The sequence below is a fragment of the Carcharodon carcharias genome, chromosome 28, assembly GCF_017639515.1.
Source record: "Carcharodon carcharias isolate sCarCar2 chromosome 28, sCarCar2.pri, whole genome shotgun sequence".
Taxonomy (NCBI): Eukaryota; Metazoa; Chordata; class Chondrichthyes; order Lamniformes; family Lamnidae; genus Carcharodon; species Carcharodon carcharias.
This window is the reverse complement of record NC_054494.1, coordinates 7,601,217-7,625,451: the sequence shown is the minus strand read 5'-3', so window position 1 is coordinate 7,625,451 and position 24,235 is coordinate 7,601,217. Positions and strand designations below refer to the sequence as shown.

At 47.3% G+C, this 24,235-nt stretch overlaps 1 protein-coding gene across 4 annotated transcripts in view; it reads left to right on the top strand.

Moving 5' to 3' along the window:
• The first annotated feature begins 10,509 nt into the window (after positions 1–10,509).
• LOC121270757 (annexin A7-like) overlaps positions 10,510–24,235 on the top strand; it is a 51,788-nt gene continuing 38,062 nt past the window's right edge. The window contains exons 1-5 of one of the 4 annotated variants that reach the window (XM_041176157.1): positions 10,510–10,625; positions 20,565–20,610; positions 22,629–22,733; positions 22,884–23,244; positions 24,042–24,158. In XM_041176157.1, coding sequence (XP_041032091.1) covers positions 20,566–20,610; positions 22,629–22,733; positions 22,884–23,244; positions 24,042–24,158 — 628 coding nt within the window. In that variant the 5' untranslated portion in view covers positions 10,510–10,625; position 20,565. Of the gene's footprint in view, positions 10,626–20,564; positions 20,611–22,628; positions 23,245–24,041; positions 24,159–24,235 lie in introns of all 4 variants that reach the window. The other 3 variants (XM_041176156.1, XM_041176155.1, XM_041176154.1) reach the window with 3 other exon arrangements.

Here is a 24,235-nt window from a genome sequence, read left to right as displayed (position 1 = left end):
TAGGGGAGCAGGTGGAGGGGTTGAGGGGAGTAGGGGTCTGGGGAGTAGCAGGGGTAGTGGGGTGGGAGCAGGGTTGGGGGGAGTGGAGGGGTGGGGAGGAGTTGGGGTGAGTAGAGGGCAGTAGGGGGAGGTGGGATAGAGCAGGGGGATGGGAGAGTAGGGGGTGGAAGTTGAGGGGAGAGTGGGGAGGAGTGGGGGTGTAGGAGTGCAGAAAGAGTGCAGGGGTGGGGGGGTTAGGTGCGTTGGGCAGGTTGGGGAGGTAGAGGGGTGGGAGGAGTAGGGAGGGAGAGAGGGTGGGGGGAGTGGGGAGTGAGATGTGGGGTTGGGAGAGTGGGCAGTAGTGGGGTGGGAAGTGGGGGGAGGTGGGGGGAGTTGGGGCTGGGGGGCAGGAGGGTTGGGGGTGGGGGTTGTGGGAAATGGGGGATTAGGGGGATAAGAAGATAAGAACATATGAACTAAGAACAGGAGTAGACAATTTGGTCCCTCAAGCCTGCTCTGCCATTCAATAAGATCATGGCTGATCTTCTTGTGTTTCGAGTTCCACATTCCCATCTAACCCTGATAACCTTTGATTCCCTTGCCTGACAAGAATCTATCTACCTCCGCCTTAAAAATATTCAGTAAGCCCACTTCCCCCACCTTCTGAGGCAAAGAATTCCAAAGTTGCACAACCCCCTGAGAGAAAAAAATTTCTCCTCATCTCTGTCCTAAAAGGGCGACCCCTAATGTTAAAACAGTGCCTCCTAGTTCTGGACTCACCCACAGGAGGAAACATCCTTTCCACATCCACCTTATCCATTCAGGATGTTGTATACTTCAGTCAAATCACCCCTCACTCTTCTAAACTCCAGTGGAAACAAGCCCAGTCTGTCCAACCTTTCCTCATGAGACAACCAACTCATTCCAGGTATCAATCTAGTAAACCTCCTCTGAACCACCTCCAACACATTTACATCCTTCCCTATATAAGGAGACCAAAACTACACATAGTATTTGAGGTATGGTCTCACCAATGCCCTGTATAACTGAAGTATACCATCCTTACTTTTATGTTCAATCCCTCTCATATTAAAGGATAGCATTCCATTAGTCTTCTTAATTACTTGCTATACCTGCTTACTAACTTTTTGTGATTTATGTACTAGAACACCTAGATCCCTCTGCACCTCAGAATTTTGCTGCTGTTCTCCATTTAAGTAATACTCTGCTTTTTTGTTCTTCCTGCCAAAATGAACAACTTCACATTTTCCCACATTAAACTCTATTTGCCAGATCGTTGCCCACTCACTCAATCTATCTATAACCATCTGCAACCTCCTCATGTCCTCTTCACAACATACTTTCCTACTTATCTTTGTGTCTTCTGCAAATGTAGTTACCATGTCTTCACTCCCTCATCTAAGTCATTGATGTAAATCATCAAAAGTTGAGGCCCCAGCACAGACCATTGTGGGACCCCACTCGTCACATCCTGCCAATCCAAAAAATACCCATTTATGCATACTCTCTGCTTTCTGCCAGCCAGCCAATCCTCTATCCATGCTAATATGTTACCCATCACACCATGTGCTTTTATTTTCCATTATAACCTTTGACGTGGCACCTTAACAAATGTCTTCTGGAAAATCCAAGTACAGAATGTCTACAGGCTCCCCTTTATCCATAGCGCATGTTACTCCTTCAAAAAACTTCAATAAATTGGTTAAACATGATTTTCCTTTCACAAACCCATGCCGACCCTTCCCGATTGCCTTGAGGTCTTCTAAGTGTCCAGCTATAACCTCCTTAATGATCGATTCTAACAACTTCCCCACGACAGACGTCAAGCTAACTGACCTATAGTTTCCTGTTTTCCACCTCCCTCCCTTCTTGAATAGAGCGGTTATATTTGCTACTTTCCAATCTGATTGAACCTTTCCAGAATCGAGTGAATTTTGGAAAATTAACACCAGCGCATTGACTACCTCATTAGCCACCTCTTTGAAGACCCTTGGAGGTAGTCCACCGGGACCCGGAGACTTGCCAGCCCACAGCTCTATCAATTTGCTCAGTAATGTTTCCCAAGTGATTTCAATTTCACCAAGTTCCTCTCACCCTTTCACCTCCTGATTTACAGCTACTACTGGAATTTTTTTTGCAGAAGCAAAACACAGAAGCAAAATATTTGTTCATTTCTTCCGCCATTTCCTTATTATCTACTATTAACTCCCCACTGTCACTCTCTAGATACTCACTTTACTTATTCTTTTCCTTTTTAAATACCTGTGGAAACTCTTGCTATCCGTTTTTACATTTCTAGCTAGATTACTCTCATACTCTAAGTTCTTTCTCCTGGTTAACCTTTTACTCATTCTCTGCCATTCTTTATAGTCTGACCAATCATTTGTCCTGCCACTCATCTTAGTGGAGTTGTATGCTTTTTCCTTAAGTTTTGATTATTTCCTTAACTTCTCTAGTTAGCCACAGATGGTGGGTCCTCCCCTTAGAATTTTTCTTTATAATAGGAATATACTTATTCTAAATACTCTGATATATGCCCTTAAATGTTTGCCACTGCTTCTCTATTGATCTATCCTCTAGCCTAGTTTCCCAGTTCAACAGTTAGCTCAGCTTTCATTCCCACATAGTTGCTATTATTTAAGTTTAAGATACTAATCTTAGACACACTCTTCTCCATTTCAAACTGGATGTAAAACTTAATTATATTGTGGTTGCTGCTACTTAGCAGTGCCTTTACTCTGAGGTCATTAATTAACCCTGTCACATTACACAATACCAAGTCTAATATAACTTGTCCTCTGGTTGGTTTCAGAACATGCTGCTCTAAGAAACTATCTCGAAAGCATTCTAAGAACTTCTCATCGAGGTTACTATTGCCAATCTGATTTTTCCAGTTTGTGTGTAGATTAAAATCACCCATGATTATTGCCACCACTTTGTCACAAGCATACAATATTTTCTCTTGAAAGAGAGATGAGGGAGAGGCATATGTTCACTTTAGTAAAATTGACAGTGAGTGGCAATAGCAGCTGAAGCCGGCTGAGAGTACTGGTGCCTATACTGGTCACCACTCGAAAAGTGGGAGCCTCGACTGGGTTCCCAAAGAATACAGTAGAATTGCCACTCTATTAGTCACTTCCATTAAAATCCTGTTGGGACCGGTTGAGCACCAATTGGTGCCAGTTCAGACCAGTTCAAGATTCAACTGGTCTGAAGTATATTTTTCCTTCTGGGTGTGGAGGGGAGGAGCAGTGTCCAGTTTCTGTGGAGGGAGAGCAGTGCCCGGATTCTATGGGGGGAGAGCGGTGTCCGGTTTCTATGGAGGAAGAGGAGGTGCCCGGTTCCTATGGAGGAAGAGGAGGTGCCCGGTTCCTATGGAGGAAGAGGAGGTGCCCGGTTCCTATGGAGGGAGAGCGGTGCCCGGTTTCTATGGAGGGAGAACGGTGCCCGGTTTCTATGGGGGGAGAGCGGTGCCCGGTTGCTATGGAAGGAGAGCGGTGCCCGGTTCCTATGGAGGGAGAGCGGTGCTCAGTTCCTATGGAGGGAGAGCGGTGCCCGGTTTCTATGGAGGGAGAACGGTGCCCGGTTCCTATGGAGGGAGAACGGTGCCCGGTTCCTATGCAGGGAGAACGGTGCCCGGTTCCTATGCAGGGAGAACGGTGCCCGGTTCCTATGGAGGGAGAGCGGTGCCCGGTTCCTATGGAGGGAGAGCGGTGTCCGATTCCTATGGAGGGGAAACGGTGCCTGGTTTCTGTGTAGGGGGAGTGGAGATGTCTGGTTTCTATGGGGGGAGAGCGGTGCCCGGTTTCTATGGGGGGAGAGCGGTGCCCGGTTTCTATGGGGGGAGAGCGGTGCCTGGTTTCTATGGGGGGAAAGGAGATGCCCGGTTTCCTTGGGGAGAGAGGAGGTGCCCGGTTTCTATGGAGAGAAAGGTGTCTGAGTTTTTTTTGTTTATTTAGTGTTTTTAGCTCCCGGGGTATGTTTGTGACTGGCAGGGCCAACATTTGTTTTGAGCTCTCTGGTGAGTGTGTCAGTAATTATTGGGGTCTCCGATGATTTTATCAGGATTTCTTAGGGTTCTCGGAGGAGCTTGTCAGTATTTATACTCTCTCTGCGTCAACCAAACAAACGAAAGCAACAAAATCGGGGTAAAATAAACACAGCCCCTAAGTTAGGTCAGCTGTAAAAAACCAAGGACAAAGTTTAATGGAAACTTACAAACATCAAATCCAAATGTGATTAACGGGGTCGATAAAGCACCCCAGTCCCCACAGTGCCCACCGGGCGCAGAAAGCCTTGATGGTGCCGGCAGACACCGCGTGCTCCCTCTCCAGGGATGCCCGGGCTTGAACATAGCCGCGGAAGAGGGGCAGACAGTCGGGTCGGACCACCCCCTCGATTGCCCGCTGCCTGGACTTATTAATGGCCAACTTAGCCAAGCCCAGGAGCAGGTTCACGAGGAGGTTCTCCTCCTTCCCGGCCCCTCTCCGCACCGGGTGTCCATAACTCGGGAGCGTGGGGCTGAAGTGCAAACAAAACAGTAACGAAAAGGTTCTTTAGATAACTGAAAAGGGAGTGCAGCCTACCACACCCTATATAAACATGGTCCACGGACTCCACAAGACCACAAAAAGGGCAAGTGTCCTGGGAGTCCGTGAACCTACACATTCTGCTGCGTGCAACACCCTCCAGCCCCGGTCCCCGATGGAAAGCGGGAGGACACCTCTGTAGCGGGCCTCCCATTGGGGATCTCCGCCGCTGGACGGCAACAAGGCACGCCAGGGCATGTCCAGGTGAGGGTGAGGGCAAGGAAGTGAATGGTGTGCAGCAGCCTGTACAGGAAACCCCTCCGCGCTGTGCTAAAGGGCACAGAGGGCATTTCCCCGAGGCGGCTCATATTGCGGGGCACCGGCACCCAAGGGAGGACTCGGGGCTTGGGGCCAATGTGGAATTCCGTCCGAACAGGGGAACGTTCAGGCAGAAGACCACCACACAACTGGGCCACCTCAAGACCCAAAATAACATTGGGGCCGAGCACGACTGTCCAGAGATATCGAATGGCATCGGCCATAAGACCATAAGACATAGGAGCAGAAATTAGGCCATTCGGCCTATCGTGTCTGCTCCGCCACTCAATCATGGCTGATAAGTTTCTCAACCCCATTCTCCCGCCTTCTCCCGGTAACCTTTGATCCCCTTACCAATCAAGAAACTATCTATCTCGGTCTTAAATACACTCAATGACCCGGCCCCCACAGCCTTCTGTGGCAATGAATTCCATAGATTCACCACTCCCTGGATAAAGAAGTTTCTCCTCATCTCTGTTCTAAAAGGTCTTCCCTTTACTCAGAGGCTGTGCCCACGGGTCCTTGTCTCTACTACTAATGGAAACATCTTCCCCACGTCCACTCTATCCAGGCCTTTCAGTATTCTGTAAGTTTCAATCAGATCCCCCCTTGTCCTTCTAAACTCCATCGAGTATAGACCCAGAGTCCTCAAACGTTCCTCATTTGTTAAGCCTTTCATTCCTGAGATCATTCTCGTGAACCTCCTCTGGACCCTCTCCAGGGCCAGCACATCCTTCCTGAGATACGGGGCCCAAAATTGCTCACAATATTCTAAATGTGGTCTGACCAGACCCTTATAAAGCCTTAGCAGCACTTCCCTGCTTTTATATTCTAGTCCTCTCGAAATAAATGCCAACATTGTATTTGTCTTCCTAACTACCGACTCAACCTGCAAGTTAACCTTAAGAGAATCCTGGACTAGGACTCCCAAGTCCCTTTGCACTCCAGATTTCTGAATTCTCTCCCCATTTAGAAAATAATCTATGCCATTATTCTTCCTACCAAAGTGCATGACCTCACACTTCCCCACTGCCACCATCTGCCACTTCTTTGCCCATTCTCCTAACCTGTCCAAATCCTTCTGCAGCCTCCCTGCCTCCTCAATACAACCTGTCCCTCCACCTATCTTTGTATCATCTGCAAACTTAGCCAGGATGCCCTCAGTTCCTTCATCTAGATCATTAATGTATAAAGTGAAAAGTTGTGGTCCAACACTGACCCCTGCAAAACTCCACTAGTCACCGGCCCCCATCCTGAGAAGGACTCCCTTATACCCACTCTCTGCCTCCTGCCAGACAGCCAATCTTCTGTCCATGCTAGTACCTTGCCTCTAACACCATGGGCTCTTATCTTACTGAGCAGCCTCCTGTGCGGCACCTTGCCAAAGGCCTTCTGGAAGTCCAAGTAGATAACATCCATTGGCTCTTCTTTGTCTAACCTACTTGTTACCTCCTCAAAGAATTCTAACAGATTTGTCAGGCATGACCTCCCCTTGATGAAACCATGCTGACTTTGCCTGATTTTACCATGCACTTCCAAGTATTCTGAAATCTCATCCTTAATAATGGACTCTAAAATCTTACCAACGACCGAGGTCAGGCTAATCGGCTTGTAATTTCCCGTCTTTTGCCTCACTCCCTTCTTAAACAGGGGGGTTGCATTAGCGATTTTCCAGTCCACTAGGACCCTCCCTGACTCCAGTGATTCCTGAAAGATTACCACTAATGCCTCCACTAACTCTTCAGCTGTCTCCTTCAGAACTCTGGGGTGTAATCCATCTGGTCCAGGTGATTTATCCACCTTCAGACCTTTCAGTTTTCCTAGCACCTTCTCCTTGGTAATGGCCACCATACTCACCTCTGCCCCCCGACTCTCTTGAACTTTGGGGATGTCACTCGTGTCTTCCACCGTGAAGACTGACGCAAAGTACCTATTCAGTTCCTCCGCCATTTCTTTGTTCCCCACTACTACTTCTCCAGCGTCATTTTCCAGTGACCCAATGTTCACTTTTTCCTCCCTCTTACCCTTTATATATCTAAAAAAACTCTTGCAATCTGCTTTTATATTACTGCCTAGTTTACCCTCATATTTAATCTTCTCCCTCCTTATTTCTTTTTTAGTTGTCCTCTGTTGGTCTTTGTAGGCTTCCCATCCCCTGGTTTCCCACTGCTCTTCGCTGCATTGTATACTTTCTCTTTAGCTTTTATGTTGTCCCTGACTTCCCTTGTCAGCCATGGTTGCTTCGTCCTCCCTTTAGTTTGCTTCTCCTTCCTAGGGATGAATTTTTGCTGTATCTCCCAAATTATTCCCAGAAACTCCTGCCATTGCTGTTCCACTGTCTTTCCTGCTAGGCTCATCTCCCAGTCAATTCTGGCCAGCTCCTCCCTCATGCCTCTGTAGTTGCCTTTATTCAACTGTAATACCGTTACATCTGATTCCACCTTTTTCCTCTCAAATTACAGGGTAAATTCTATCATATTATGGTCACTTCCTCCTAAGGGTTCCTTCACCTTAAGCCCCCTGATCAAATCTGCCTCATTACACATCACGAAATCGAGAATTGCCTGTTCCCTAGTGGGCTCCACCACAAGCTGCTCCAAAAAGCCATCTCGTAGACATTCCACAAATTCCTTTTCTTGGGATCCACTACCAACCTGATTTTCCCAGTCTACCTGCATATTGAAATCCCCCATGATCACTGTAACCTTGCCTTTCTTACACACCTTTTCTATCTCCTGGTGTATCTTGTGTCCCACATCCTGACTACTGTTCGGAGACCTGTACATAACTCCCATTATGGTTTTTTTACCTTTGCGGTTCCTCAACTCTACCCACACAGATTCTACATCATCTGACCCTACGTTGTTTCTTGCTATGGATTTAATTTCATTTCTTACTAACAAAGCAACCCCACCCCCTCTGCCAACCTGCCTATCTTTTCGATAGGATGTATATCCTTGGATATTTAGCTCCCAGTCCTGGTCCCCTTGCAGCCATGTCTCCGTGATGCCCACCACATCATACCTGCCAATTTCAATCTGCGCCACAAGCTCATTTACCTTATTTCGTATACTGTGTGCATTCAGAAACAACACCTTCAGTCCTGTATTTCCCATCCCCTTTCTCATTGTCGTCCCTTTATCTGATGTGCTTGAAGTTAGATTCCTAGCCGTTTCCAAACACTCTGTCCTATTCTGTGTTCTGGAGACTTTAATAGCCTCTCCTGGGCTCTCCTTTCTTTTCAGTTTTTTCATAATTTTCCATGAAGTTGAATCCATCACCCCCCACAAGCTAACCTGCTGCTTTGTTTCCCATTAGTCATATTTCTTGGAGTTTTACCCTTCCCTCCCCCCCACTTTCTACTTTAAAGTCTTGTTGACCACCCTATTTACCCTTTTCGCTAGAACATTGGTCCCAGATCGGTTCAGATGGAGACCGTCCCAACAGTACAGATCCCTCATCTTCCAATATTGATGCCAGTGCCTCACGAAATGGAACCCCTCTTTCCCACAACACTCCTTTAGCCACGTGTTTACTTCCCTTATTCTCGCGTCCCTATTCCAATTTGCACGTGGCTCGGGTAGTAATCCGGAGATTATAACCCTTGAGGATCTGTTCTTTAATTTAGTTCCTAGTTCCTGATAATCCCCAAACAGGTCCTCTTTCCTAGTCTTACCTATGTTATTTGTCCCAACATGGACCACAACAACTGGATCCTCCCCCTCCCTCTCCAATATCCTTTCAAGCCGGTCAGAGATGTCCCTCACCCTGGCACCGGGCAGGCAACATACCATGCGGGACTCTCAATCCTGCTTACAAAGGATGTTATCTATTCCCCTAATTATAGAATCCCCTACAAATACCACTTGTCTTTTTGCTCCCCCCTCTTTAATGGCCTCCTGTGCCACGGTAACCTTGGTCAGCTGGCTCATCCTCCCTACAGCCCTGTTCCTCATCCACACAGGGAGCAAGTACTTCGTACCTTGAATACAGGATCCCTCTAACTGCCTCACCTGCAGTCACACCCTGCTGACCCTGACCACTGACCGGATTGAGGTACTTAATCTACCAGGTGTGACCGCCTCCTGATACAAAGCGTCCAGGTAACTCTTCTCCTCCCAGATATGCCGCAGCGTCCGGAGCTCGGACCCCAGCTCATCAATTCTGAGCCGGAGTTTCTCCAACAACCAACACTTGCTGGAGCTGTGGTCCCTGCCGCTTGCAATGGGATCTGCCAGCTCCCACACCATACAGCTACAGCACATCACCTGCCCAGCCATCTCTACTTAGATAATTAATTTATTAATTAGCTTTGCAGCTTTTTTTTTCAAAGTTGTTGCAGATTTCCTACCAACCAATCAGGTCACAGCTTTCCTGTGATGTCACTTTTTCAGTTTTGGCTTCAGTTAGTCTGTGCCCCGAGGTCACCGCTCTGGTGCTCCTCCCTCCGAGTCTGCTCCCAGGATTTACTCACCAATCAGCTGTTTTTTCTTTAAAATCCACTTTCAGAAGAGTGTCCCTCGCCACGAGCCGGACGCCCACCGATGTGCCAACTCCTGCGGGAGCATCGAGCCCATTCCTCCGCCACCCAGCACGTCCCCGATCCTGGTCAGCCCAGCAGCCGCAGCCCTCCTCTCCGCCAACCACTGAAAAGGACGGAGGGGCAGATTCCTGAGCAGCGGCTCTCTGACGATAGCCGCTACTCCTGACGGGGGAGAGCTGCATTGCGAGGCGACCATGGTCCAGACTTTGATCAGGTCCTGGAAAAGATGGGCAACGCTTGCAAGGAGCCACGAACACCCCTCAGCTCTATAAACAGGAGCTGCACATCATAGTTCAGGCGAAAGAAATACTGTTGCTGCTCCCAAATTGGCCAGGGAGTGTTAGGGGGTGGGACTGATGGTGGCTGTGATTGGCTTGGGCATGCGAGGGCCTGGTTCCGATTGGCTCTGTGCCTTGAGAGGGCCAGATGGTGATTGGCTCAAGGTCTTGGGAGGTTCAGGCTTAGATTGGCTTGGTTTTGGGTATCGCGGGCTATGATTGGCTGGAATCTGCAAGGTGCGCCCTATAAATGGCTCCAGTGTTGGGAGGCTAGTCTTTGATTGGCTCGAAGCTGGGTAGGCCATGCTGTGATTGGCTCCTGTTTGGGAGGCTAGGCTGTGATTGGCTTCTGATTGGGAGGCTAGGCTGTGATTGGCTCCTGGCTGGGAGGCTAGGCTGTGATTGGCCCCTGTCTGGGAGGGTAGGCTGTGATTGGCCCCTGGCTGGGAGGCTAGGCTGCGATTGGCTCCTGGCTGGGAGGCTAGGCTGTGATTGGCCCCTGGCTGGGAGGCTGGGCTGTGATTGGCCCCTGGCTGGGAGGCTAGACTGTGATTGGCGCAGGGCTGGGAGGCTGGGCTGTGATTGGCCCCAGGCTGGGAATCTAGGCTGTGATTGGCCCCTGGCTGGGAGGCTGGTCTGTGATTGGCCCCTGGCTGGGAGGCTGGGCTGTGATTGGCCCCTGGCTGGGAGGCTGGGCTGTGATTGGCGCAGGGCCGGGAGGCCGGGCTGTGATTGGCCCCTGGCTGGGAGGCTGGGCTTTGATTGGCGCAGGGCCGGGAGGCTGGGCTGTGATTGGCCCCTGGCTGGGAGGCTGGGCTGTGATTGGCGCAGGGCCGGGAGGCCGGGCTGTGATTGGCCCCTGGCTGGGAGGCTGGGCTGTGATTGGCGCAGGCCTGTGGGGGTGTTGTTGACTCTGAAGTCGGAAGCGCCCTTCGTCTTGGAGCCGGTGAAGAGCAGGTAAACCCGGGGGATCGGGGGATCGGGGATCGGGGGGGATCCGGAGTTCGGGGCCGGGGGATCGGGTCCCGGGTCCGGCTGTGGCTGTTACCAAAGCGCGGGTCTCGGGGCGGGGTCTCGGGGGGGAGCGGCCTGGTGGAGGGGTGGGGGAGGGGTGGGGGGCCCAGGGGCCAATCATCTTCACTAACCACTGGTAGTAGTTACTAGTTACTGGATTGGTTACACTAACTACCACATTTTATGATAATTACAAGCATTGGTTACACAGGTTAGAGTCGGTTACCATAACTGTACAGGTTATGGTAGTTATTGGTTACCATAACTGTACAGGTTATGGTAGTTATTGGTTACCATAACTGTACAGGTTATGGTAGTTATTGGTTACCATAACTAGTAACTAACCAGTAGTTATAATGTTTATTGTCTGACAAATGTCAGGGCGGTGATTGCTCAGGATCTGGGTGAATAGTGTAGTTACTGTGGTGGTGTTAGTTTATTAATAACGTGTTATAACTTGTCAAACAATCTGTAAAATATTTCAATCCTTTCCTCATTATCCTGAGCTTTGGCCTTAGGGACTGGGACAGGGATCCTGGGTGTTTACTGAGGCCAGCTCAAGCTCCTGGTTGAAGGGCGTTGGAACAGACTCGATTCCTGTGGTGTGACTGCAGCATTTGGCAGATTGGTAAAGGCTGGATTATATAAAGTGGGGGCTTTGCTTCTCATTTTGTAAATGTTGCGCTCATGGAGATGCCCTTTGCCAATGTGGGAGAGTCTTCAATTCCCCTCTGTTAGAACAGCAAGGTCTCTCGCCTCGCCCTGAGAAGATTGCAGCACCATTATTCCAGAACATCGCAATGCCTTGGATACAACAAATCACTTCTGAAGCCTGCAGACTTTTGTTGTGTAGACAAACACAGTAGCCGCTTTGTACACTACCAGATCACACAAGTACTGGTTAAAGGCCAGTTAATCTGCTTTTGTAAGTGTATAAGGGAGCACTGCCGGTCAGGATTCCAGGATAACTCTGTTCTTTGAATAACACTAGAGCATAATGCACACAAGAATTAATAATCAGAGGACGTGGATTTAAGATAATTGGCAAAAGCATCAGAGGTGGAGATGAGATTTCATTTATCACAGTGAGTTGTTGTGATCTGAATGCTATGCTTGTAAGGGCATTGGAAGCCAGTTCATAACTTAAGAAATGTGAGCAGGAATGCCCATTCAGCCCTTTGAGCCCACTTCGCCATTCTATGAGGTCATGGCTGATCTACTTCAACACCATTTTCCTGCACTATCCCCGTATCCCTTCATGTTTTTAATATGTGGAAATCTATCGATCTCAGTCTTGAACATACTCAGCGACTGAGCCTCCACAGCCCTATGGGGCAGAGACTTCCAAAGATTCACCACCCTTCAGTGAAGAAATTCCTCCTCACCTCAGTCCTAAATGACCTGTCCCTTATTATGAGACTGTGTCCCCTGGTTCTAGACACACACACACACACACACACACACACACACCCCAGTCAGGGAAAACATCCTTTCTGCATCTATCCTGTGGAACCCTGTAAGAATTTTGTATGTTTGAATGAGATCACCTCTCATTCTTCTAAACTCCAGAGAATAAAGGCCCAGTCTGTTTAACCTTTCCTCATAGGACAATCCCTCCATCCCAGGAATTAATTTAGTGAACCTCCATTGCACTCCCTCTATGGCAAGTATATCTTTCCTTGGGTAAATAGACCAAAATTGTACACAATACTCCAGGTGCAGTCTCACCAAGGCTTTATATAATTACAGTAAGACATCTTTACTCCCACACTCAAATGTTCTTTTAATAAAGGCCAACATATCATTTGCCGTCCAAATTGTTTGCTGTACCTGCATGTTAGCTTTCAGTGACTCATGACCAAGGAAAGTCCCTTTGGAGTTCAACACTTCCCAGCCTCTCTCCATTTAAGAAATACTCTATTTATGTTTTTCCTACCAAGATGGATAACCTCACAATGGTAACTTTCAAATGGGAATTGGATAAGTAATTGAAAGGAGATATTTGCAGGGCTGTGGGGTAAGAACAGGGTAGTGGGGCTGTTTGGATAGCTCCAAGAGCTGGCACAATAGGCTGAATGGCCTCCTTCTGTGTTGACTGATTTCATGGATCTTTAAGATCTACGTCAATCACCAAGTAACATCTTATCTGTCAAACAGCAGCCCAGCACAACTCTTGCTGTCAGCATTGAGGGGGAAGTACATCATGCTAGTGTGTGAAGACCAGTTCCACCACAGACATACAGTTATGGGCTATATACCAATTAGAGCATGCTGTGTATGGACCAAACAGCTTGGACACCTTTCCTGGAGACCCGCTAGGCCCTTTCTTGCTGAACACTCAGCAGAGGCTAATGCCAGACAGAAACTGGAGCTCTTAGAGGTGCACAAAGGTCAGTTCCCCAGACCATTCCCAACCCAGAGAGGGCTGCATAACTCGCACATCTGACTACACACCTCACACTCATCCTAATCCTCAAGCATTTGAAATAGCTGAAGCCTCGCTGTCAGTGAAGCTCCTGTAAATGCTATGTTCAGGCGGTGGACTAAGAACCATCGCCAATCTCCAAACAATGCCAAGTCTTCTCTTTATATTTGGGGAAAAGAATTCTAAAGAACATACTTGTAGTATTGATACAAACAGTTGGTGTTTGAAAATGTGGCTGTTTTTGGATTTATATCTGTATTTTATATAAGAGTAAAGTATGGGCCAGATGTATCCTGCATTAGCTCGAAAGCTGTCACTACAGAGAAATTTGGGAGAGCTATCCAGTGACCATCCCCTTAGCTGTCCTTTCACCTGCCTATGTTTACATATCGGTTGGGGGCATGATTGAAGGGGTTATGATGCCCTCCATGTTTGGTACTCTGCCAGTACTCATTGTTGAGAATTGCCTGACTAATTGGGGCATGTGACTGGAGAGTGCCCAGCACCCATTGAACTGCATCCCAGCTGGAAGCATCTCCAAGGGCAATGGTAAAATTGGCAATAAATATCCTGGAAATCTGCAGTGCAGCTAGCCGAGCACAGAGAGCTTTCTTCATCCAGTCTCAGCTCCAACCACAGCAGACTGCACCCGTGAGAGAGACCCATATTCCAGCTCCTCCTTTTGTGTAATCTCATTAGTTTGCCAGTCTCGTGCTGATTTCAGATTTGGTTCTGAGCTGTGTGCTGGGCCTACTGAGAACTGGGTTAAGATGCATTTTATGTAGGGCTTGCAGACTACAGTGTTTCAGACACATTCAGCTCATCAGTCTGGGTTAAATTGAGACTCTGGTTCCACGTGTGACTGCTGACTCACTGCCCCACCCAGTGCCCTAGCTTAATCTTAACTTCTGCTGACAATCAATGTAAAATTTTCATCGGACAGTTTTTGATGTGAGCTAGGAGGGTGTTGTATGGCAGTGGAACATTCTTCTTGGAAATGAAGTATAAGAGAATGGGCAGTCATTTCCAACCGACAGAAGCACTGATTAAGGATATTAAATGCAATTGTAGTGAATTTTGCCTTTGATTCAGAAGATTGTGGATTGGTATCCTACTTTAGACTTGAGCACATATCCAGGCTGACACTCCCAGTGCAATACCGAGGGAGTGCAGCACGCTCAACGGTGCTCTCTTTTGGCTGAGGCCCTATCTATCTTCGCAGTCAGACAGAAGACACCCCATGGCACTATTTAAGGGAAGAGCAGGGGTGTCCTGGCCAATATTTATCCCTCAATCAACACTTAAAACAGCCTATCTGGTCATTATCACATTGCTGTTTGTGGGAGCTTGCTGTGCACAAAAGGCCTGCTGCATTTCCCACATTGCAACAGTGAATACACTGAGTCTTTGGAGAGCGTATTGATTCCAATCGTGTGTGGAGAGAGTGGGCCAACGTCTGAAATATAAGAACTACATTTTTTAAATGTCACACCCAGTTCTCTTGTCTTCTGTGTTCAGTGTTCATAACTAGATTCATTCGTCATACCTGGGGCGTTGATTGAAGTGTGTGTAATAGGGCTAAATGTCAGTTCCACAACTTTTGAGTCTGACTTAAAATCTTGCTCTTAATTGTGACGTTTGCTGTTGTTTTCTCCCCTGGGGCCAGCTCTTATTTGCTTCTTGATGTCCACCACCATCCCCAAGTTGCTGTTCTGCTGTGACTATTGGCAGGCCCATTAGCTAAAGCCCGTCTTGCCAAACAAACCACTCGGTGATGACTGAATAGCGAGCAGGGTGAACCTTGGCAGGCGAGGGGAGCTTCCCCCCCACCTAGAGCACCAGCACTGAGGCCGACTGTAGCATCTCAGCTGGTGGCCCGGCCAACTCGGCAGAGAGCAGGAGTCGGACCAGGAACCTACTGGACTTTGTGAAGTGTTTGCCCTTTTTATTAAGTCCAGCATTCACACTGGGATTAATTTAGTTTGGAGACTTTTCTGGCTGGTGACTTTCCCTTAAAGTTGCCAACAGCTGACTTTTAACATGGAAAACTTTCCATTCACATGATACCAAGTGGCATTAATCCTTTTACCAAAATCACTCAGTATGCTGGTTCCAGTGTGTGATTGGAAACGGAAGCCACATTGAAGCTCATGAGCTTCAGTGTTTTTCTTATGGACACAGTTAATCCCTTCCCCCTCAAATTGCTTCCAATTAAATAACACCAGTGACCAATCTTTAATCTCCACTTTTCTAGACCATTACACAGCTCAAAATACTAGGCTAATTTTTTTGACTGGGTTTCTAATCAGCAATAGGCAATATGGTGTTACATATCACCCAACTGCTGGTGTCTCTGCCCAACTTGTCTCCACAGGCTCAACTGGATTTACAAGAAGTTAAAGGTAAAATTAAAAGAATTTTGGTCACTTAGAGAATAAGGATGTTAAGTCCTTGGAGAGAGTGCAGCGGGGATTTACCAGAATGGTAAATTAGCAGAATAGTTGAATATTTTTAAGGGAGAGGTAGATAGATTCTTGATAAGCAAGGGGATGAAAGGTTATCGGAGGGTAGGCAGGAATGTGGAGTTGAGGTTACAATCCAATCAGCCATGATTTTATTGAATGGTGGGGTAGGCTCGAGGGGCCGAGTGACCTACTCCTGATTCATATGTTTGCATGGTGTAGGGAATGAGGGACTTCAGTTTTGTGAAGAGGCTGAATAACCTGACCGTGTTGTTCTTAGAGCAAAGAATGTTAACGGGAGATTTAATAGATGTTTTTAATAGTAAATTGGAGAAAGATTTTGCTCTGGGAGGTGAGTCAAAAACCAGAGACCACTGCTTACAGGGGAGAGTGATAGAAGCAGATTCAGTTGTAAGTTCCAAAGGGAGATGGATAAAGACTTGAAAAGGAAACACCGACAGGACTGTCTTGGTGGGGGGGACAACTGACTAATTGACAAGCTCTCTAAAATCCAGCATGACATGCTATCTCTGGTTAACAACAATCTATCAAGCTCAGATTTAAATTTAGCATCCTTGCCTCATCCTGACATCCCCAGATGCCTTTTTTCAGCCAGTTCAATTCACTCCACGTGATAGCAAGAAATGGCTGGAGGCACTGGCTGCAGCAAAGGTTTGGGGCCCTGACAACAACCCAGCGGTAGCGCTCAAGACTTGAGCTCCAGAACTAGCCGTATCTGCAGCCAGATTGTTCCAGTACAGCTAATGACACTGACACCAAACTGGCAATGGGGGAAGTTGCCTGGGTATGTCCTGCCTACCAAAAGCAGAATAAATCCAGTCCAGCCAATTACCACCCCATCAGCCTATTCTCGATCATCAGCAAAGTGATCGAAAGTGTCATTCACTGTGTTAACAGGCAGCACTTCTCAACAATAACCTGCTCGCTGATGATCGTATTGGGTTTTAGCAGAATCACTCGGCTCTTGACCTCATTACAGCCTTGGTCCAAATGTGGAATAAAGAGCTGATGAGGCGGAAGTGACTGTCCTTCATGTCAAGGCAGCATTTGATTGAGTGTGACATCAAGGAGCCCTCGTAAAATTGAAATGTGGTGTGGGGGGGGAACTCTCCACTGGTTGGAGTCATACCGTGCACAAAGGAAGATGGTTGTGGTTGTTGGAGGTCAGTCATCTCAGCTGCAGGACATCACTGCAGGAGTTCCTCAGGGTAGTGTCCTAGGCCCAACCATCTTCAACTGCTTCATCACTGATCTTCCCTCCATAATATGGTCAGAAGTGGGGATGTTAATGTTGTTTGTATATTGTTGTAGTCCGTGCCCAGGAGCAGCAACATCCCAGGCTTGGGCTGGTAAGTGACAAGTAACACGCAATTACCAGGCAATGACCATCACTGAATTCACCATCATCACCCTAAGGATTACTATTGACCAGAAGCTTGACTGGACGAGCCATATAAATACTGTAGCTACAAGAGCAGGTCAGAGGCTGAAATTCTTTGGCGAGTAATTCACCATCTGATTCCCCAAAGTCTGTCCACCACCTAAAAGGCACAAGTCAGGAATGTGATGGAATACTCTCCACTTGCCTGGATGAGTGCAGCTCCAACAACAGTCGAGAAGCTCGGCACCATCCAAGACAAAGCAGCCTGCTTGATTAGCACCCCATCCGCCACCTTAATCGTTCACTCCCTCCATCTTTGATGCACAGCAGTGCATCATCTACAAGATGCACTGCAGCAACTCACCAAGACTCCTTCGCCAGCACCTTCCAAACCCACGACCACTATCATCTAGAAGGACAAGGGAACACCACCACCTGGAAATTCCCCTCCAAATCACTCACCATTCTGATTTGGAAATATATCGCTGTTTCTTCACTGTCACTGTGTCAAAATCCTGGAACTCCCTCCCTAAGAGCACTGTGGGTGTACCTACACCACATGGACTGCAGCTGTTCAAGGAATAGGCTCACCACCACCTTCTCAAGGGTAATAAGGGATGGGTAACAAATGCTGGCCTAGCTAGTGACACACACATAAAGTGAAGGAATAATAAAAAAACTGATCCAGCATCAATACCATTTGTGGAAGAGAGTTCCAAACTTCTACCACCCTTTGCTGAGTTGCTGGAGATCGAGCAGATGGTACACACTGCTGCCACTGTGTGTCGGTGGTGTAGTAGAAGTGTTTCCTAACTTCACTCCTGTAAAGTTTAATTCTGCTTTTTAGGTTGTGTTCCCTTGTCACAGGTCCCCTAACCAGGGGGGAATATGTTTTCTCTATCCAAATGAACCGCTGGTAAAACCACCTCCCTGGATTCAAGTCACCCCTCAGAGGCTCGCACGTGTCATATCAGCTAAGGGAATAAGAGGTGCCAAGAGAAAGATTGCTTGATGATATAGTTGAGTTTATTCAGTTGGTGCAAGTTGATGCTGCTCGCACCGAGTCCCCTTCACCCACCGCCCCTGTCCACACTGGCCCACAGTGGCTCCAGCAACACTCTGTATTTAACATTTGTGTTCAAATTCCTCCATGGCTCAGCCTTCCCTATATCTAACATTCCCCGGTCCTACAACTGTCAGAACTCTTGTGTTCCTCCAAATCTGTTCTTTGGTCCATCCCCAGTTTCCTTCAGTCCACCACTGTCAGCCGTACCTTCAGCTGCCCAGGCCCTAAAAGCTCCAGAGTTCCCTCCCTAAATCTCTGCTCCCCGCTTTCATCCTTTAAGATGCTCCTCAAAACCTACTACTTCTGGTCACCTGCCCTATTATTTCATCTGGTTCACTGTGAAATTTTGTTTGATAATTCTGTGAACCAATGTGAAATATTTAACTAGAATCATTGAATGGTGAGAGCGCAGAAAGAAGCTATTTGACCCATCGTGTCCATGCTGGCTGTCTGCAAGAGCAGCCCCTACTTCCTTGCTTTTTCCCCTTTTCGGTCCTTAATCGCCCTCACCCCTCTTTTTTACTATTTATGTATTTATTGAAGGCTTGTGGGTTCCCTGCTATGTTAGCTGCTAGCATCATTTCACACTCGGAGACATGCCTAAGCTTATCATCTTGCACTCATGAGGACACTTCACAAGAATACCAATATAAGGGGAAAACAACAGTTTATACTGTATGAAGAGAGTGCTGATCGGTTGATAAGTGGCATTGCCATGGAGAATGCATTAGTGATGATGACTGACAGTTACCTGCCAAGCATTGTTTGAAATTTAAACCAGGCAGCTTGACCCTGTTTGGTCAAGGCATTGCCCTGAGGAATGAACCAGCGAATGGCTGTCACTTATTTTGTTTAGCTGAAACAGGCGCAATGTGTGTACATGTTCTTTCTGCCTGCAGAGACCAGGGCCCTGAGTATTAATATATGTAGCTTCCAGTACACACAAATGCACTATACTATGAGCCCAATTGACAATCTTAAATTGGTTGTCAGCGTAATTTTTAGCATTCTAAGGATTATTTAGCAAATGTTGTCCAATCATGGAATCTCATTGTTTTGAGTTTTGCAAGCAGGGGCTGGTTGGGTCCGGTCTGTACCCTGCCCATTGTGAACAGTGGCTGGGACATGCTGTTTGATACAATCCACCAGTCTCTGTGATGTACGGCCTGCATAACTAGCATCACACTGGCACTGAAATTCATATACCCCATTACTCATTTGTGTGATAGGCAGAATGTCTTTTTGGCTTGATGGCAGCATCCTGTTAGTGGTGAATACCACTCGTGTTGCTACTGCATAGTAGCAGCATGAAACAGCTAGCTTCACCTGTTGCCCAAATTTTTGCGATGCCTTGCCCTTCCAGGGTAAACTGAGGCAGACTGGGCTGAAAGTGATGGCTGTAGGTCCGTTCATGAGTTTGCGTAATATATAGCCTGAAATGATCTGATCAGGGTAGCCATTTTCCTACAGGATGCCTTTCAGCATCAAGCTTGCAAAGTAAGCAAATGGCTCAGGCTCTGTTTACAAGGTTGGTGATGAGACCAATCTTATAGAGCGTGGAACTGTAAGAGCCCCAACACATATACTGACCAGTGAAGGTAGGCTTGCGGTAGACTGTGGTAGTCCCTGGCAGATTTCTCAATTAGTATGTCAAGGAAGGGGAGTTCATTTGAGTGCTCCATTTCAAAGGTGAATTTGAGCGCAGGATGGAGCCCATTAAGACATGTAAGGAAATTCTTACCTGCCGCTGTAGATTTAAATATAGCAAACTTATCATCCGCATCTTGGAAATATGCGAGGGGTAGGTGCTTGGGTGTCATTCCACCAAAGACACGATTCTCATGGAACCCAGCAAAGATGTTTGTGAGAGTTCTCTCTTTGCTTCTCTTCTTTCTTTTTCACCTCCCCTCTATTCAGCCTTGTTCTCAATTGTATTATCCACCTGACATCTGTCCTTAGCACACTTTTTCTGTTTCATTTTTTTTGTATCTCTTGTCATTCAGGAAAATCTGTTTTTTTTTGCCCTACCTTTCTGTCTTGTGAAATTCCCTCACAACCACCACCTTCCCCACCCCCCACCCCCACCTACTTCTCTCGACTCCTTTACAATGTGCCATAAAACCTACATCTTCAACCAAGATTTTGACACCTTTCCTGATATTTCATGATGTGGCTTAATGTCAATTTTTTGTTTGATTACCTTTCTTTGCAGCACCTGAAATCTTTTACTTTGTTAATAGCACTATATAAATATAAGTTGTTGTCATGCCTAAGTGGTGTAAGTAGGCCAGGGTGATGAGATTTTAGTTAAACTTGACCATTTTTACATTGTATCCACTGTAATTACCAATAAGATTAAGGAAGCCATTTTGATACTAGCATGTGGCTAAAGAAGTCCATTTTGTCCCCTGTATTAAATCCATGTATTATCAAATTACTGCAATAAGGTAGTAACCATTTCTTGTTTGGGCTTTAGAAGCTGTGGGGTACTCACTAAACACCTTGGCCTTTCTGTCTTGCCTTCCAGAATGTCGTACCCTGGTTACCCCATGTCTGGTTACCCTGCCTACCCGGTAAGTCACATTGTGACGGCTCACTGCAGTCGCTTCGCAAGTACACTTTTGTTGTTTTGTGTAGGTCTTTAGAAAATAAGACATCATCGATAGCCAATCACCATTGAAATGTTTTTAGACCGTTTGCATGTAATGTACTTTAAACATCTGACCTTCAAATCAATCGGAAGGAGTTTGACACCTTCATAGTTTTATATTTGCTGTCACAAAAAGTAAATTTTCTAGCTTTCCAATTTTTCTTCCTTTGCTGTGCCTTTCCTGACGATGAAAGGCAGAATTATTTTGAAGGAGGTGGGGGAGTGGTAAATGTAGAACTTCATGAAAAAGATCACGATACTTTTAGTTATGGAGTATCCTGAACCTAAGAAATGAGCTCTGGTGCTTCAATTCTCTGGCTTAGTGGGAACAGTTTCTCTCTCGTAGACTGAAGCATACAGACCAGGTCCCACACTTGGATTCCTAACCCTGCTAAATTTGTTTGTTGCACCTGGGGCTGCAGTTGCCCTTAGTCTGCTGAGCTAATGAGCAGAAAGATTAGTTCCTGCACCTACTTGTTGCCCAGTGGCCTCTTCTGGGAATATGTGCGTCAGCAGCTGGAGGGTAAAGACAGGATTGGGCTCTACTATGATGCCTCCTCGCTGTTAGGTAATTACTGAGAGTAATTTGAACCTAAACCACCTGTGTGCAATGCTGACTGTCAGATTTTACTCGCCATTTTGGCCTCCTTATTTAAGAAAGGATATAAGTGCATTAGAAGCAGTTCAGAGAAGGTGCACTCGACTGGTACCTGGGATTTTGGGGAGAGTCGGGTGTGGGTAGTTGTCTTACAAGGAAGGATTGGGCAGGCTGGACCTGTATCAGTTGGAGTTTAGAAGATTGAGTTAATCTTATTGAAACATACAAGATCCCGAGGGGACTTGACAGGCTGGATGCTGAATGAATATTTTCCTGTGTGGGAGAGACTATAACTAGGGAGACACAGTTTGAAAATAAGGCATCTTCGATTTAAGGTGTAGATGATTAGAAATTTTTTGAGGGTTGTGAATCTTTGGCACACTCTTCCCCAGAGAGGTAAGGTCAGTGAATGCTTTTAAGGCAGAGGTAGACTGACTCCCTTGTTAGTCAAGAATCTCATGTTATTGGGAGTAGGCTCAATGTAGAGTTGAGGCCACAATCAGATCAGCCATGATCTGACTGAATGGCGGTGCAGGCTCAAGGGGCTACTCCTAATTTGTATATTTGTAAAGTCAGCATTGATCTGAGTATAAAAGCAGGGTTCCACCTGATTCTGTGCGTTTCCTGCCTAGCGCATTAGGTTAAAATTACTCCAACAGTCTCAGCTCTCAAATGAGTAATGGATCCTTGGGTGCTATTGGGGCGCTTTTTACATCCATGGAGCTGAGAAACCAGAGAAGGGAATAAAACTGTTCCTGGTTTACTTTTCTCTGATGACCTGAGCTTTCCTGGGTGATGAGGTGAGCCCCAGGCTCGATCTCATTTGTAGTTTGTTTATATTCACTATTGTTTGCTTTGGCAACTCGACGAACAATCTATCGCTGATCCTGTTGTCGTCCAGAATATACAAATTAAACTCAAAGAGAAGGACCAGGCAACCCAGGTTCAAACAAAGGAAAGGCAAACGTAGAACTGATATCAGGTAGATTTTTCTTGACACAAAGGGGGATCAACATCTGGTGGACTCTCAAATAGAGTAGCGGAGGTATCTAGGAACTAACTAGATGCTGCAGTGGGAGGAACTGTGTGGCCATTCTACCACATGGCCAAAATGGGGAAATTGGGTATGCTTTTGGGTCAGCTCAAATTTCAGTCCTTGGTCTCAGTTGAATTGTCTGAGGTTAGTCATGGGGATGATGTAGTTGGCTTCACGTGCATGCTGTGTATGAGGACCCATTGGTTAGATACGATGATGTGAGCTTTATGATTGGTACTCAAATGTTCTTCATTTGTTGATTGAAATGCATGATCCTTCGTTCTTACGGTTCTCCTTTTTATTTCAGCAATCAGGTGGACAATCTGGATATCCACAAGCTGGTGGACAGTACCCCTACCCTGGTGGTGCAGGCGGGGCCTATCCCCCGGGTGCAGGCGGGGCTTATCCCCAGGCTCCGGGTGCAGGAGGGGCCTACCCCCAGGCTCCGGGTGCAGGAGGGGCCTACCCCCAGGCTCCAGGTGCAGGAGGGGCCTACCCCCAGGCTCCGGGTGCAGGAGGGGCCTACCCCCAGGCTCCGGGTGCAGGAGGGGCCTACCCCCAGGCTCCGGGTGCAGGAGGGGCCTACCCCCAGGCTCCGGGTGCAGGAGGGGCCTACCCCCAGGCTCCAGGTGCAGGAGGGGCCTACCCCCAGGCTCCAGGTGCAGGAGGGGCCTACCCCCAAGCTCCGGGTGCAGGTGGGGCCTACCCCCAGGCTCCGGGTGCAGGCGGGGCCTACCCCCAGGCTCCGGGTGCGGGAGGGGCCTACCCCCAGCCACCAGCTGGAGGCTATGCCCAGGGACCTGGCTGCCCTTATCAGGCTGGTGGGGGTACTTACCCAGCATCTGCAGGGGGTTACCCTGCACCCCAAGGTAACCAGTCCGGATGGGGAGCTGGTGGCTCAGGATATCCATCGTATCCCACAGGTAAACTCTTAGCTGATTTGTTAACTGGCTTTTTGATTAAATTATAATTTGTAATGTTGCAGAAATGAATTTGTTTCACTTTGAAACTATAAATTGTGCATCTCATTGTACAAGTAAGTTGTCTGTTGAGGGTGTATGTTTGTCTGTGTGTTCAGTATGTGCATGCATGTCTGAAGGTAGATGTATGCACGTTGCTCTGGAGAAGAGTCATACAGACTCGAAACGTTAACTCTGTTTTTCTCTCTGCACGGATGCCAGCAGACCTGAGTTTTTCCAGTGTTTTCCGTTTTTGTTTACGTATACATGTTGTGTCTGTGTTGAGGGGGAGTGTGGTTCGTTGAGTGTGTGTTTGACTAGACACATGCATCTGTGTTTGTGTTGATCGTGTGCCTTTCTGTTGATTGTGGGTGGGCGCATGTGAGAGATCATATCTGTGTGCACGAGCGTGAGACTGTGTCCTCATTGAGAGTGGGAGCTTGTGTTGGTGCCTCTGCTCAAGAGTAGAAGGATCAACCGTGGCTCCAGCGTTTGCACATTGGACGATCCCTCCTGCTGAAAATACACATGTATGGGCATCACCAGGGAATGTTAATCGAGCTGCAGTGTGGTGATGCTCCAGGCTGTACCTCTGGAGTCAGATCCAATGAGAGGCAGCACGTTCAGGAAGGGAGGCAAGAAAAGCTGGAGGGAACAAAAATGGCAGCACACTCTAATAGAGAATTATTAAATGTATAGTATTTGTCTTACATCGGAACGTTATTTAATTGGACTCTTGGCGAAAACTCTTTCTGTTGTAGGTCCGGGTGCCCCTGGTTCTGCCCCTGGTTATGGAGCCCCTGGTTATGGAGCCCCTGGTTATGGAGCCCCTCAGCCCACTGGACAAAACTACTCAGGTGGTGGTGCTCCTCCTCCAGGTATTGTAATAGAAATATATTTCGTTAACAGTTTAGAGGCATTGAAACAACTTCTTGTTTTCAATTTTTTTATACAG